We start from the raw sequence: 15,824 nt of genomic DNA, 5'->3' as shown, positions 1-15,824 counted from the left end.
CTAGAACATGTCATCTCTCTGGAAGAGAGCAAAGATGTCTCACATCTCACTCCAACAAACAGACAGTCATGTCAGACCTTCACTAGAAGGCACTCAGTCAGATTTGCAATTGTGCATCCAAATGCATGGGTCTTCACTCAGCCAGTTTAATTGCACAGGCCACTTCCACATGCTTGCACACAACCACTGGTAAAGGGTTTGCATGAGTCCTTTTGAAGGTGCAGATTTAGTAGCTATGCATCACAGTCAGGAGAAACCCAAATTAAACATAGTATCATAGTATCATTCAGGGTTGGAAGGGACCACAAGGATCATCTAGTTCCAACCCCCCTGCCATGGGCAGGGACACCCCACACTAGATCAGGCTGGACAGAGCCTCATCCAGCCTGGTCTTAAACACCTCCAGGGACAGGGCCTTGGAGGTCCACATGAGTGGCATGGCTTTTGCTCCATCTTCATGATCCCATCATACACACAATAATCATCTCTCCTGAAGTTTTATCACAGACTCTGTTACTTCTGCCTCAAACCACTCACAACAGAAACAGACCGAGAGTTTACCTTTATGTTTTGAGCATCAACATTAGCTCCAGCTTCTAACAGAAGACTAATAACTGTAGTATTTCCTGCTAGCACAGCCCAGTGCAGTGCTGTGTTTTTGTGGTATTTGTCTCCCAGGTTAACAGAAACATTAAATGTGAGTAGCAATCGAGTTGGATCCACACTAGAAAAGAAAATTCTGGTTAGATCTATGAAAGATGAACTCAAGGATGTACCAACTCACTGTCAATGAGATCAATTTCTGCAAAGAACATTGTCATAGAAAAGTGACATTTTTTTGCTAATGATTCTGAATGGCTTAAATTCCCTTCCCACCCAAAAAAGCAGCCACAGCTCTGTTGACTTTTAAAGGAGCTCAGTCAGACAGCTTGTTCGGGGATGTCATGAAACACATCTGTTAAACGAGCCTGGTTCCACCTTTACCCAAACATAATGGTATTAAACTTGTAAAAACATGCAGATGATGAGGATGATATACTTGGCAGATAACAATCCAGCTTTGAAACACGTTGTATTGCCACCTTAAGCTCCAAACAAAATAGGCTGACAATGTTGGTAGTGACAGGTATTTGTGAAAGCCAGTCTATGCTCCTCTCAAACATCCATAGAGAATAGGCCCTCCTGAGCAGGCATCAAATTCAGACTGACTTGCTCTTGGGAGAAATGTTATTTCACATCTTTTCTTCCTTCCCCCCCCCAATCACCTCCACAGGAAGATGTACTCAAATTCCATATTAATGAGTACTTCTGTGTAATAGCCTCTCCCTTGAATAGGTTGTTGTACTGGCTTTGGATGATATCAAGTTAATCTTCTTCGTAATAGCTCTCATGGTGCTGTGCTTTGGATTTGTGACCAAAGCAGTGTGGATGAAACACCCATGTTCTGACTATTACTAAACAGGGCTTACACAGCATCAAGGCCTTTGCTGTTTCTCATGCTGCCCCGCTGCAGATAGGCTGGGGATGCACAGGAAGCTGAGAAGGGACAGCTGACCTCAACCCAAAGGCATATTGCAGACAATATAATGTGATGCTCAGCAATAAATGCTGAGGAAAATGAGGAGGAAAGGAAGGACATTCAAAGTTACAGTGTTTTGTCTTCCCAAGTAACCATTATGCATGATGAAGTCTTGCTGACCTGGAAATGGCTAAGCATCTGCCTGCCAGTGGGAAGGAGTGAATTAATTCCTTGGTTTGGTTTGCTTGGAGGCACTTTATCTGTGAAACTGTCCTTATCTCAACCCACAATTTTTCTCTTTCACCCCTCCAGTTCTCCTCCCCATCACACTGTGGGAGGACTCAGCAAATGGCTGTGTGGGGCTGAGCTGTCTGCTAGGGTTAACTCACCACTACCATGAATGAAAAAAGATGAAGTGCCAGTTGTGTACAAAACATTGAGTGGTTAAAAAACCCCCAAACAAACAACTGGCTAAACCCCCAACCCAGACACTGCTACTGTGGCAGGTACAGCTGCCCTGAAAAACACAAAAGCCTGACAGACATCTAGCAAACAGCCAAGGGTTGCTAGGAGCTGATAAAGACCAGCTAGAGTCTTGGAAGGCTCTCAGAATCTCTCACCCTATTTTTGTGGCACTTGCTGATTAGAAACTGACCACAGTGCATCCTTATGAGTGAATGCACATTTTAGGTCATCTCTCTAGAAAGCTGAATTGATTGTGCAGTTGGATATTCCCCACTGATATCCAAAACTGGAACTGAATTGTGTCAGCAATAAGTAATACATCCACTTTTTTGGGGGGTGGCTGAAGCTGTCTGTTTTGTGGGGGTCTCTGTGACAACCACATGCTGCTGAGTTAACACCAGGAGAAAGGTAAAAACTGCAGTGAGGTTACCTATGTGTTCTGTATGCTGCCCACATTAAAGGTGTCATTCCATTTTGATCCATCATATCTACATCCTACAAAAGGACAAAAGGACAAAAATAAGCTGGTGAGTTAAGTAAGCATGCTCAAGATGCAGGAGAGGCAAGGGTGCAATCAGGAACAGAGTTTTAGGACTAGTCAATTGATTTAGAAAAAACTGTCAAGCTTGCAGCACCTAATAAGACAGTATTTGAAAAATGAAACCAGATTTACAGAGTCACAGAATCAACCAGGTTGGAAAAGACCTCAGGGATCATCAAGTCCAACCTAATACCTAACACCTCCTGACAACGAAACCATGGCTCCAAGTGCCACGTCCAATCCTTTTTTTGAACACCTCCTGGGATGGGGACTCCACCACCTCCCTGGGCAGCACATCCCAATGGCCAGTTACTCTTTCTGGGAAGAACTTTCTCCTCACCTCCAGCCTAAACCTCCCCTGGAACAGCTTGAGGCTGTGTCCTCTTGTTCTGGTGCTGGGTGCCTGGGAGAAGAGGCCAACCTTCACCTGGCTACAACCTCCCTTCAGGTAGTTGTAGAGAGCAATAAGGTCTCCCCTGATCCTCCTGTTCTGCAGGCTAAGCAACCCCAGCTCCCTCAGCCTCTCCTCACAGGGCTGTGCTCCAGACCCTTCCCCAGCTTTGTTGTCCTTCTGTGGACACCTTCCAGCATCTCAACATCTTTCCTGAACTGAGGGGCCCAGAACTGGACACAGGACTCAAGGTGTGGCCTAACCAGTGCTGAGCACAGGGCAGAATGACTTCCCTGCTCCTGCTGGCCACACTATTCCTGATGCAGGCCAGGATGCCATTGGCCTTCTTGGCTACCTGGGCACATTGCTGGCTCAGGTTCATGAAAGACAGCTACAAGAGAGACAGTTTCAAATTTAAACTGCTTGGACAGTTGGTGCCAGCTCAGCAACTTAACCACATCCTTGGTGCTGAAGGTCACACAAAATCATAGAATGTTAGGGGATGGAAGGGACCTCAAAAGCTCATCCAGTCTAACCCCCCTGCCAGAGCAGGAGCACCTAGAGCAGATCACACAGGAACACATCCAGGCAGGTCTTGAGTATCTCCACAGAGGGAGACTCCACAACCCCCTTGGGTAGCCTGTTCCAGTGTTATGTCACCCTCACAGGGAAAAAATTCTTCCTCCTGTTTCCATGGAGCTTCCTCTGCCTCAGCTTCCACCACTGCCCCTTGTGCTGGCACTGGGCATCACCCAGCAGAGCCTGGCTCCAGCCCCTTGGCACTCACCATTTAGATATGTTTAAACATGAATGAGGTTACCCCTCAGGCTCCTCTTCTCAAAGCTAGAGAGCCTCATCTCCCTCAATCTCTCCTCATAAGGAGTATTTTCCATTCCCTTAATCATCTTTGTGGCTCTGTGGTGGACACTCTCTAGTAGCTCCCTGTCTCTGTGGAATGGCGGGGCCCAGAACATACAACTTCCTGCAACTAAGCAAGAGTCCTTCAAAACCAGTGTGAACCAGATGATGTGGTCAAGGACCTGAGAAACAAAGTGAGGAGCTAACTTACGACTACATAAGGAAGAAGTCAAAGGTTCAAACAAAAATAAAAAGCTCAAGAAAAGTTCCTTTCTTGAAAACCACCAGAGACCACTAAAGACTGTCAAAGACCCATGTGGAAGCCCCTCCCATACCCAGGCTGCATGCATAATGACTATGTATATATGGTAATTAGTGGCAGGAAACAGAATGAATATCTTCAATCATTCCATATGTATGGAACAGAAGGATATGATGCAACACACGATGGACACGTTAGGTGGGAGGATGCCCTCATGCCCCTGCCCAAATGAAGGAATGCCTGTCCCTTTTGTATAGGGGGTAAGGGGTAAGGCAGGGAGGGAGAAGCTGGTAGCATCCCCTGGTCCTTGGCCAGGGGGGTCCTTGTGCTGTTTATTAATTGTAAGTATCTGTCAATATTGTAACTCCTGGATATTTTGTACACATCCATTGCCTTCCACCACTGCAGAGTGTAGATTGTGCTTGTAAATACAGCTTCATTTGCTTCTAACTGACTTGTCTGGCAAAGTTAATGCTGGGGGGAAACTTCAACCCACCACAAGGACACTTAACTTGCAAGGGTCAAACTGGTCCTGTGATACAATATGACCTTTTCAAAACCTCAAGAAGAATCAAGAGATCCCACTCAGAAGTGCATTAAACTGCACAGAAGGGCATCAGAAATGTGGTGCTCTTTAAAACTGTCACTGGTCATTTCACAAAACACAGACCTTCACAGAAAGGCCTGCCTCACCCTTCTTCAGAATCCTGCTCTTCATAAGCAAAAGATCTCTTCCACGTGGGCTGCTGCCCTGGGAACAGGAAACAGGCTTCTGAAGAGACCATGTATTTAAAAGCATACAAAGATTTATCAGGAAGGGAGATGAAACCCTAAAAACACTTCCTAATAAAGGAAAGATGTGCTGATTGTTCACTAGAAGCACAGATTTTACAGGACTCTTCTGGAATTAACCAAGTGCAGACTGACAGACAAGGCATCAAGCAAGGTACCACAGAAGTGAGGTTCACTACAGAAGTGAACCTACCTTGCTCTTTCAAATAACAAAAGCTCTGTTCTGAATACTCTGACCAAACCAACACAGAGTTGGTTCTGTAAGTATTGTGCTGCAGATTTGGTCTAGGAAAATAAACACTTGGTTCAGTGTCTTACCCTGGCCTAAGCTCAGTGGTGAGAATGATCCTCAGTACTCACAGAGCTAACAACGATTAGCAGCACTCATCACAGACCGCAGCACCAAAGTAACCAGGGCTGCTGGTACCATTATTGGCATCTCCTAACCCAGATGCCAGCTACTTTTAAGCCATAGCTGAGAAGGTGGCAATATGTAGCTCAGGGACAGTATCTAAGACATAAAGTGCTAATTCTGAGAATAAAAAGAAATACAGATTTGAAGACTACATGATAGCCAAACTATGAGCATGACAGTTAAAACAGGAAGTATGCAATAGTTTAACTATCATTTTAGCTCCAAATTACTTTTCACAACATGACTTTACCCTACCAGGAGCCTTACAGTCACCCATGAGCCGTGACTGAGGTCACAGGATGAGCACACATCATTCAACCATCCACCATACTGTATCTTATCCTGGGGTGACACGTTTGTGTATGCTAGACCCTGATATGCCTTTGGCATTTTAAGTAGCAAAAGCAGAGTGTCAAGCAGTCAAATAGTACAAGCATCAGCTCTGACCATGTTTCTTAACATTTTAAAGTACCTTCAAGCTCTTTTCTGTTACTTCCTACGTGACTACATTTACATTTACCTGCCCCAGGCTTGACTCTGACCTAAGCAACCTACTGACATAAACAACATGAGCAAAGTATGATACAGTAGTCCTTCAAAATTCAGTGAGAGACACAACTAAATAAAAAGCAACAGTTATTGGCCACTGCTGCCCCTTGGCTGAGTAGTACTTGCTGGCATGGAAATAGATTCACTTCCCACCAAGGCCAAGATGCCTTAAGCTACACTCCAGAAGCTGAAGGACTGGCTGTTAACATTGGCTGCTCCAGAGCAGGAAAAGAGTGGAGCAGTAACACTGAAACTGGTTTCCAGCTCTGTCTCAAAAAGGAGCACAAAACAATTCGGAGCAACTTTTTTATCCACCTATGGATTAAGCAGTTATAAAAGCTGATCCTCCTCTGATCATGCAGGTCCACAAAGGCATCAGGATCAGAACTAACCAAGCAGAACAGCCTACACTGACCTTTATTTCGACATTTATTTAGTTTAGTTTATTTAGGTACTACAACTAGGTTTAGCAGAAGGGTAAGACTACTCTTTGGATCTAAGGCTTGGCCTCTGAAAAGAAAAAAGGCAGAAAAAGAAGAAAAAAATTCCACATAGTATTTAAAGGCCACCTAAGCAAAAGCAGTTCAAGTTTCCAAACCCAACCCATGGCATCACAGATGGGGGGGGGGGGGGAAACAAACCAAAACCAAAACAAAACAGCCCAACGGGATTAATGACCTCATATGTACTTACTGAAGGAGAATAAGAAGCAGAAGCATGAGGTTTTCATGACTACTCCAGAAAACATGTAACATGTAGTATAGCTAGAGGACTAGGAGTTTAGGGATTGTTCTCCTTATCATGGAGGAGGTTCATTCTTGTAGCCCTCGCTACAAGAAAGAGGTTCTGAACCAGGTGCAGAGGAAGGGCTACCAAGTTGGTGAAGGGTTTGGAGAAGAGATCTTCTGAGGAGTAGCTGAGAAAACTGGGGTTGTTTAGTCTGGAAGAAAGAAGGCTGAGGAGAAACCTTATCACTCCCTACAACTACCTGAAGAAGGATTGTAGCAATGCACATGTTAAGTCTCTTCTTCCCAGGAGCATGTGATAGCAAGAGAGAAAATAGCCTCAAGCTGTGCAGGGGAGGTTTAGATTGGCTATCAGAAGAAACTTCTTCACTGGAAGAGTTATCAAAGACTGGAACAGGCTCCCCAGAGAAGTGGTTGAATCACCATCCCTGGAGGTGTTGAAAAGGTGCACAGATGTTGTGCTGAGGGACGTGGTTTAGCACTACACTTGGCGGAGTTACACAGTGGTGTGACTCAATGATCTGAACGGTCTTTTCCCACCTACATGACTCCATGATTCCATTACAGTGCAATTGATACTGTTAGATTTTAAACATATAAACCAACACACAATGCTGAAGCTGAACTTCCTGAAGTGTTTCCAAAAAGTGTTAAAATCCATTCAAACTTATGGCCTGGGGCAGGTGACAAAATCATACTTGATAGCATTTGGAGGATTTAATAAGAGTCATCCATTTAACATCTGTTGATAAGGAGAGCAATTTCCAAGGCAGTAGGTTTTAAAATGTAAAGCAAATGGGGGGGGTGTGGGTGTGGATATGTACACATGCAAAGACACACAGCTTCTTTTGGGCTGCAGCACTACATGTTCAGATAAATAGGACAAGTCCAGATACAAACATGAGGACAAACAAACATTTACAGGCAGATTCCCTAATCACAGTAGAACATTTCAAAGGCCATTTATACATCATTAATGCTATGCTTTAAACAAGTTAGCATTTGTGTAACCTCTGCAAGACTTTTCTGGTATCACAAACCCCACATCTAATTACCCATAAGTTGTGAGCAGAACACAAAACTCATTCCTGATGACAAAGCATTTCTCTCCAGCCACAAGCTCTTGCAAAACAGCGATGGTGTTTGATCAGTCCCTTGACTGATCAAATATCATCACTGTTTTGTAAGAAATCAATCAATCTCTTGATTGATCAAATAGCTTACTCTCTATCATACACTAAACACTGTTTTACCAAAGTTCTCAGATACAAGCTCAATACTGCATGGAGCAATCGTTTATTTTTCACATGCATAGGCACAAATTATTCTCTGCAGCAAACATAGCATTTGTTTCACACAGATCAATCCCACTGACTACATAAGTCACATTCTACCTGACCCATTGGATCAAATCTTACTTGCTGTTTGAAAGAATAAACTGCATACACAGGTGTGAACTGCATTAGCAAGACCGTAAAGTGAGAAGAGAGCCTTGGCTTTTCTATAGGGCTTACACAGTAAACCAAATTTGTGCTTCAGGCACATATCTGTAGGTGATGGAACCTACAAATTACAATGTGGGGCGAGAAGCAAAACATGCTTTTCATCATACAGAATGAAGGATGGGAGACAATGAGAACAGTAATGAATACACAGGCTACATATACACACTTTACATACCCAGCAGGAATGTAAGAAGCTAGCAAGGAGATTTGGGATTGTTTATTCATATTTATTTATACATGCAAGTGATTAACAACAGCAATAAATAAAAGCTGTGGACTAGCAACTCTTTGTCGTTGGATTCTTTACCCCTGAATAACTAGATGATTCTGTGAAGAAGTCTGAAGTATTTGCTGTCATTCTTCACATTTAAAGATTAAATTAGTTAGAAATACAGAATGCTGAAAGAGTAACTGGTAGACTCTCCAAATGCTACCCTCAACCGGCATGAATTAAAGCCAAAGTACACAGAGCACTCTTACAGGCAGTTAAGTCAGCAGATGCCACATTAATACTGTAGTCCACAATAAAAGACATTGCATTACTTTCATGTTTAGACAAGCAATTTGCATTTCCTGAATGACAGGGAGAGATGTCAACTGCTTTTCTACTCTGAGTAGAAGCCATTTAAAAATATTGCTGAACATTTACCTGTCCCTTTGCTATCAGGTAAGCAACAATCGAAGTATGCCCAAACTGGGCAGCCAAATGAATACAGCTGCATCCTTCTCCATCAATTAGCGACGGATCTGCCCCGTATTTCATCAGCTGTACGACCATGGACAAGTGACCCTGCCTAAATGTAACAAAACACACAAAAAAAACCACCAAACAACTGAATAACTAGATGCAGAAAAGCCATTCAAATATGACTATAACAAACACGTTTAGCAGTTAGTTGCAGCAGTGGAGTTGCCACCCTGAGTCCTACTTTGACAGCAACAATTGTCATGACCTGAGTTTTGCCACTTGAATAAGCAAAATTCGTTCACAGGAGCAAATTCTCTGCAGGCAATACATTCATCACATGCAATTCACTTCAGCAAGGGGTATAACAAGAAGTCAGTTAACAAAAATAACTGAGCTATTAGTTTAGAAATCAAGCCTACTGGGACTGTTTTGAATCCAAGTCTGAAATGTGCTATTTTAGGAGATCACAAACTGGCTATCTCCTCACACTTTTTTGTGGGGCATATGGTTTGGGCTTTCCACTATTAAAAACAGCAGTGAAATAAAAATAGGGACAAAAGAGGAAAACTTAAGGCCTACACTTCCTCCACACTATATTAAAAGCCTAAGCACCCTTTTGGTGAAATAAGCACAAGCATATTCCTGCTGTAGACAGAGTGTCTGTTTAGTACAGAGTTTCTGTCATGAGAAAAAAGACTTTTTCCATCAGGCAGAAGCAGCTTTGGACAATGCTCTGCAGAACAATAGATTACATCTGTGACCACTAGGATATTTAATCAAGCTTTTGTGCTGTTAACACTTTTGTGCTGTTAATCATGTGGTTTGTAATAAGAAGAAATATACCAGCTAAAATCTTTCACAAGGGATAACCAATAAGTCCTCATCTTTAGTTAAAAAAAATAATATGTTGATACACTAAATGGTCTAAAAGCTGATTTTCTACATCTCCTTTTGCTGTCTATAGTCAAAAATATTTATATGGGCAGTGTTCCTTTCCTGCCTATCTCCAGGTGGTTGTCTGAAGGAGCAGCTTCTATGCAAAGGCTGTCCTCAGTTTCCCCCCAGCCATTCACTGTTCTCTGCTACACCATAAACCTGATTCTAAGTACATCTTAAAAAACAACAACTCCACAAACATAATAGAACCCTGCAAAGATAATGACACAGAAAATCATCCCAAGCCCAAGTGTTGCTGAACTGCAGCAGGCAGACAAACACAAGATCTCAAAAGTAAGAGAAAGCCAAGGTGAGTATAGAGTCTAATTTTACTTTGCTCCTTTTGCCACCATGGCAACCATCTTCCCCTATGTCAGGAAGAGGCAAGACAAAAAAACCTGAACTATATGCTGAAAGCCACTCCAGCTCAGACACACCACATGCACAGTGTGCCCATTTATGAGTGACTGAATTCATTCTTTTACAAAGCATTCCCATAAAATAGAGCAATTTCATAAATCACTCAGTAGCAGAACCCAATTTAAGAGACAAACCCACAAACCCCAAAACCAAACACAAACACACACACACACACCCCCAAACCAACAAAAAAGCCCCACAACAAACCACAGGACCATGTCAGAAGACTTTTCCCCACCTTGTTGCCCAGTGAAGAGGGGTAGAATTTAGATCTCCTCCAAGCTGATCAACAATAGCACCTTTTGATATATAGTATCTGGAATAAAAGAAATAGTAAACATTATTGCTTGTCTTGGTTGAGTATAAAGGACACACAGTAAGCAGTTTTGATGCTAAGCAAAACAGGCAATTACAGACCAGAACCCTTCCTTGCTTTCATCTAACTTTCCCATTCAGAGGTCACACACATACATTCCATTTTTCACCTCTTACAGGTGGGTTGGGAGAGCATAGCTGCTTCCTACCGTTTTAAACATGCTGCTATTTCCCAGTTTGGTTCTAAGGTAAAACAGAATTAATTGCTATAGATACCAGCACAAGCTGTGCTACCACGAAGTGTCTGATAAAATTAATTCTTCTGCTATATTTAGGGGTTGCTGCCTTAGAAAGAATTCTAAGTATCTGGTAATAGAACATGACACCAGAAAGCTACCACATTTCAAGACTTTTGGCTGCATAGGGAAAAAAATAAGAGAAGATCCAATTCAGACAAACACAGCAATGGCCCTGCTGAATTGTCATTGTTCCAAGACCTCACACTTCAGTTATGCATTTAGCCAAGTCCTAAGATTTTTACATACTTCTCAGTTGATATTACTCCAAGTGCAAACACAATTGAGTATTTAAAAATACTTCTAAATGATGGGCTATAAATTACTTTTCCCTCAAGAAGATCTATGAAGAGATGAGCTCTGTGTGGGAACAAAACAAGTTATCCACATTTAACCCTGGCAACTCATGTACACAGTTTCTATTCCTTTCTTCACAGTACTGTTTCTTCTGCTGTTTTATGTGGGACACTAAACCAGCTATATGACTTTTCCTGTGTGAAAGAAAATGCACATCCTATAAAGAAATAAATGGTTTACAAAAGAGGCCTTCTGAAGAGGCTTCACTACTGTGTAAGTCAAGGGACCTTTGAAAAATACTATGTAGCCACAGATTCCTAAGTGCCTGTGCCTGCAGAGCCTTTGCTTGTTAGTTTAATTTTGTTAGTGGTGATCTGTGGAACTTGTACAAGTAAGCTTGAGTGCCTGATCTGTCTCAATGTAGTTAGGAATTACCAACTTCCATGTCAATGAGGCAGGAGACTAGAACAGGAAAAAATGCTGTTGGTATCAGATCCTCTCAGATACATCTAAGAGAACTGCCTGGATGGTGCTGCTATGTCATTCTGTGGTTATGTTCTGGTAAATGCAATAATTCAATTTTTTATTTCTTTTTAGACATCAGATTAGAGATCAATTGTATTTCTGGCTAGGTTGGTTTTGGTCTCTTCTCCCAGGCAACCAGCACCAGAACAAGAGGGCACAGTCTCAAGCTGCGCCAGGGGAGGTTTAGGCTGGAAGAAGTTCTTCATAGAAAGAGTGATTGGCCATTGGAATGGGCTGCCCAGGGAGGTGGTGGAGTCACCATCATTGGAGATAGAATAGAACAGAACAGAATAGAACAGAAGTTTAGGAAGAGACTTGATGGGGTGCTTGGTGCCATGGTTTAGTTGCTTAGATGGTGTTGGGTGATAGGTTGGACTCAATGATCTCAAAGGTCTCTTCCAACCTGGTTTATTCTATTCTATTATTAATGACTTCTGTTTAAACTTAGTTTTCTAGCACCCATTAACGTGATTTTCAGATATGTAAATGCCTTTGGAACTTGAATGAACTAAGGAAAATAGCTTTGCAACTGTCTGTCAGGTGTATATGAAGGGTGCTTTCCCACCCACAAAAGCTGTCCTTCAGATCTGCAGCACTAAGTTTCTGGCCGCTCAATTTCCCCTAACTGTTTCAAGGCTTGGCAAGAAGAAGGGCAACAAACAGAAGAAACATTACACTAATGATCTCCCCTTTCTTCAGTGCTTATTCAATCAGTGAGAGAAACTTCAAAACCAGCCCAGAAGTTACTCTCAGGAACAGAAAAATGCATTATGTGTCCATGCTAAAAACATCTAAAGGTAAAGCCCTTTTACACAGCTGCTTTAGAGCCATCAGACACAATGAACGACTCCCGCAGACTTGCCAACGACATACAATCTCTGGTTTGTATAACAAACAAGATCTGCTCTGATAGAGGACAGTTCACTCTGGTGCTTTCCAACACCAAAGGAACAAAACTGCAACATCTCTGCTTAAAGTGAAGCTTTTGGATTTCTCAGCGAGGATAACCAGAGATTTGGTGGAAGTCCTGGTTCCATGCAGGTGAAAAGACAAGGTGTATATCAGCTAAAGGGACAACACAGTTTTGTAACTGTGAAGTGAAGTATCAGCCACTAAAGAACAAATTTGAAAAAGACACTGAGAAGCTATTTAATCCCCCTTGGGAAGGAGTTCCCAAGGAAATCTTGTCTAGAAGAAACACAGTACAAAGAAATTCACAGTTAGAGCTTGGATCCATCTCACTGATGTGACAACCACTCATGGGGGAGATGAACACTAAACAGATTGTCTTTGTTCAAACACTGGTCCCCACAGAAACACAGAATATGTTCAGATTCTAGTGAGGAGCAGCACTGCTTACTGCTCAGTGCATTGTATTCAGTAGGAAGAACTTAGTTTGACAACTGGGAATAAACAAGGTGATGATCTCCTGCCAGGTGGCACACTGAAATAACATTTTATGTTTCCTTAAGGGTGTCCTTAGACTAAGTTGAGATTTATCACTGCATTTCAGTTTCAGTACACAAATAGTGAGATTTTTCTGCAAAACCAGACTGAGAACCTCATAAAGGTTGACCTTGCAGATGGAATTTTGTGCTTGGTGAGAATGCCCCTGGAGAAAGGAAGAACAGGGCAACTCTCCTCCGAATGACCTAGAAGATGCAAGGTGTGCAAGTCCTATTTGGGCAATCTACTTATATTCAAAGCAAGCAAATCTGAAAAGAGAAAATAGTGCCAGTGATCTCCACATCAAGATCCCTAGCCATTGCCAGCCATTTGAAAACTGCTCCAGCTTGCCTTCAGTGCACACAGTCACTGTTTCCTGAAAGAGGCAAAGCACAACAGAAATCCTGGTCTGGAGAACATTCAGCAAAAGAGAATGGAGAAATGCAGGCAGAAGGAAGAGATGTAGAGATACAAGCACAATGTTTGCATTTTTACAGAACTGAAATGAAAAGAGACCAACAGATCAGTGTCATAATGAAAAAAAATCATTACATTGTGGACATATCCACATTACATTGTGGATGTATCCCTGAGCCTACACAAATAAGAATAGGTTCTCTTCAGTGTTATCTACACTGAACCTCAAGTCTCACAACAGACAGCATGAGGAAGTACTAAAAACAGGAGAAGTCTAATTGTAATGGCATCCTGGCCTGCATCAGGAACAGTGTGGCCAGCAGGAGCAGGGAGGTCATTCTGCCCCTGTACACTGCACTGGTTAGGCTACACCTTCAGTCCTGTGTCCAGTTCTGGGCCCCTCAGTTTAGGAAGGAGGTTGACTTGCTGGAGCGTGTCCAGAGAAGGGCAACAAAGTTGGTGAGGGGTTTGGAACACAAACCCTATGAGGAGAGACTGAGGGAGCTGGGGTTGCTTAGCCTGGACAGGAGGAGGCTCAGGGGAGACCTTATTGCTCTCTACAACTACCTTAAGGGAGGTTGTAGACAGGCGGAGGTTGGCCTCTTCTTCCAGGCAACCAGCACCAGAACAAGAGGACACAGTCTCAAGCTGTGCCAGGGGAGGATTAGGCTGGAGGTTAGGAGGAAGTTCTACAGAGAGAGTGATTGCCCATTGGAATGGGCTGCCTAGGGAGGTGGTGGAGTCACCATCATTGGAGGTGTTTAGGAGGAGGCTTGATAGGTTGCTTGGCTGCATGGTTTAGTTGATTAGGTGGTGTTGGATAATAGGTTGGACACGATGATCTTGAAGATCTCTTCTAACCTGGTTTATTCTATTCTATTCTAAGCCTGCACTCTCCACAGATGAGATGCTATGCTACTTCATAAGACAGACATTATACAGTCATTGCCTACTAGGCAAGACACTGAGATTTGCTATCACAAGAAATGACCATAGAGACTCCATCTCTGTGATACCAAACTTACCAACCCATGTATTTCATGAAATTATCCACTGCACAAAATGGGCAGAAAGAGTGGACACTTGAGGAAAGAAGGGATACAGTCAAACAAGAAGAAAAACACAGCATCATTTCACTCTACAGAAGCAGAATAAAACAGTGCCTCACAAAAGAGAGAGTGAGAGTGCACAGTACACTGGGAGATATAAATCAAGCCTCCCTAAAGACAGAAGAACTTCAGAGCTTAAGAACTGCATCAGAAGGAATGGATTTTAGATACAGTTAAACACATTAGTAGTCACATGCACACAAGTAAGCAGCAGGAAGAAAATGCAATGCAGCATGTCACAGTGGGAGAGATGCATCAAAATGGGGCAAGAGCTTTGACACTCTTGAGCAACAAGCAAGCATTAAGGAACATTCAGTTGTCAGGGCTTGTACTAAAATAAACTGAAAGGGATATGGCTGGAAATGCTATGTTGAACCAAAATTCTCAGAACAACTTTTCAGCACTCAAATGAGGGTGGGAGAGATCGACCTAACATATAATGAAGGCCTAACTGGAAATTTCAGATAAAAATTTAAGCACAGTCTTCCACTGACCTGAGCCTAACGTTTTGCTTTTGAGCCACCTCTACGTTCAATAGAATTGCTATAGCAGGAAATTGTTAGCAACACACCTGAGGGGGAAAAGAAGGTAAAACAAACCAAAAGATTTGCTTGCTAAATCTAAACATGAGGCAGCAGAGTGCTCAGGTGGCCAAGAAGGCCAATGGCATCCTGGCCTGCATTAGGAATAGTGTGGCCAGCAGGAGCAGGGAAGTCATTGTGCCCTTGGACTCTGCACTGGTTAGGCCACACCTTGAGTCCTGTGTCCAGTTCTGGGCCCCTCAGTTTAGGAAGGACATTGAGACACTTGAATGTGTCCAGAGAAGGGCAACAAGGCTGGGGAGAGGCCTTGAGCACAAGCCCTATGAGGAGAGGCTGAGGGAGCTGGGATTGTTTAGCCTGGAGAAGAGGAGGCTCAGGGGAGACCTTCTTGCTGTCCACAACTACCTGAAGGGAGGTTGTAGCCAGGAGGAGGGGTTGGTCTCTTCTCCCAGGCACCCAGCACCAGAACAAGGGGACAAAGTCTCAAGCTGTACCAGGGGAGGTTTAGGCTGGAGATGAGGAGAAAGTTCTTCACTGAGAGAGTCGTTCGCCATTGGAATGTGCTGCCCAGGGAGGTGGTGGAGTCACCGTCCCTGGAGGGGTTCAAGAGGGGACTGGACGTGGCGCTTGGAGCCATGGTCTAGTCATGAGGTTTGTGGTGACAGGTTGGACTTGATGATCTTTGAGGTCTCTTCCAACCTTGGAGATTCTGTGAATTGCCCTCTTGCATCATATTAATTTTGCTTACTCAAAAATATTTACAGTCATCTAGCATCAAATTTCCTCCCCA

The 15,824-nt window shown here is 43.1% G+C and overlaps 1 protein-coding gene across 1 annotated transcript in view; it reads right to left on the bottom strand.

Moving 5' to 3' along the window:
- ZDHHC17 (zinc finger DHHC-type palmitoyltransferase 17) overlaps positions 1-15,824 on the bottom strand; it is an 89,526-nt gene that overhangs the window by 40,278 nt on the left and 33,424 nt on the right. Inside the window, exons 4-7 of the mRNA XM_054173849.1 lie at positions 10,326-10,403; positions 8,693-8,837; positions 2,415-2,479; positions 562-724 (exon numbers count right to left, since the gene is read on the bottom strand). Coding sequence (XP_054029824.1) covers positions 562-724; positions 2,415-2,479; positions 8,693-8,837; positions 10,326-10,403 — 451 coding nt within the window. The remainder of the gene's footprint in view (positions 1-561; positions 725-2,414; positions 2,480-8,692; positions 8,838-10,325; positions 10,404-15,824) is intronic.

The sequence above is a fragment of the Dryobates pubescens genome, chromosome 27 (genome assembly GCF_014839835.1).
Source record: "Dryobates pubescens isolate bDryPub1 chromosome 27, bDryPub1.pri, whole genome shotgun sequence".
NCBI lineage: Eukaryota > Metazoa > Chordata > Aves > Piciformes > Picidae > Dryobates > Dryobates pubescens.
Note: the sequence above shows the minus strand (reverse complement) of the source record. Positions and strands in the feature narration are given on the sequence as shown.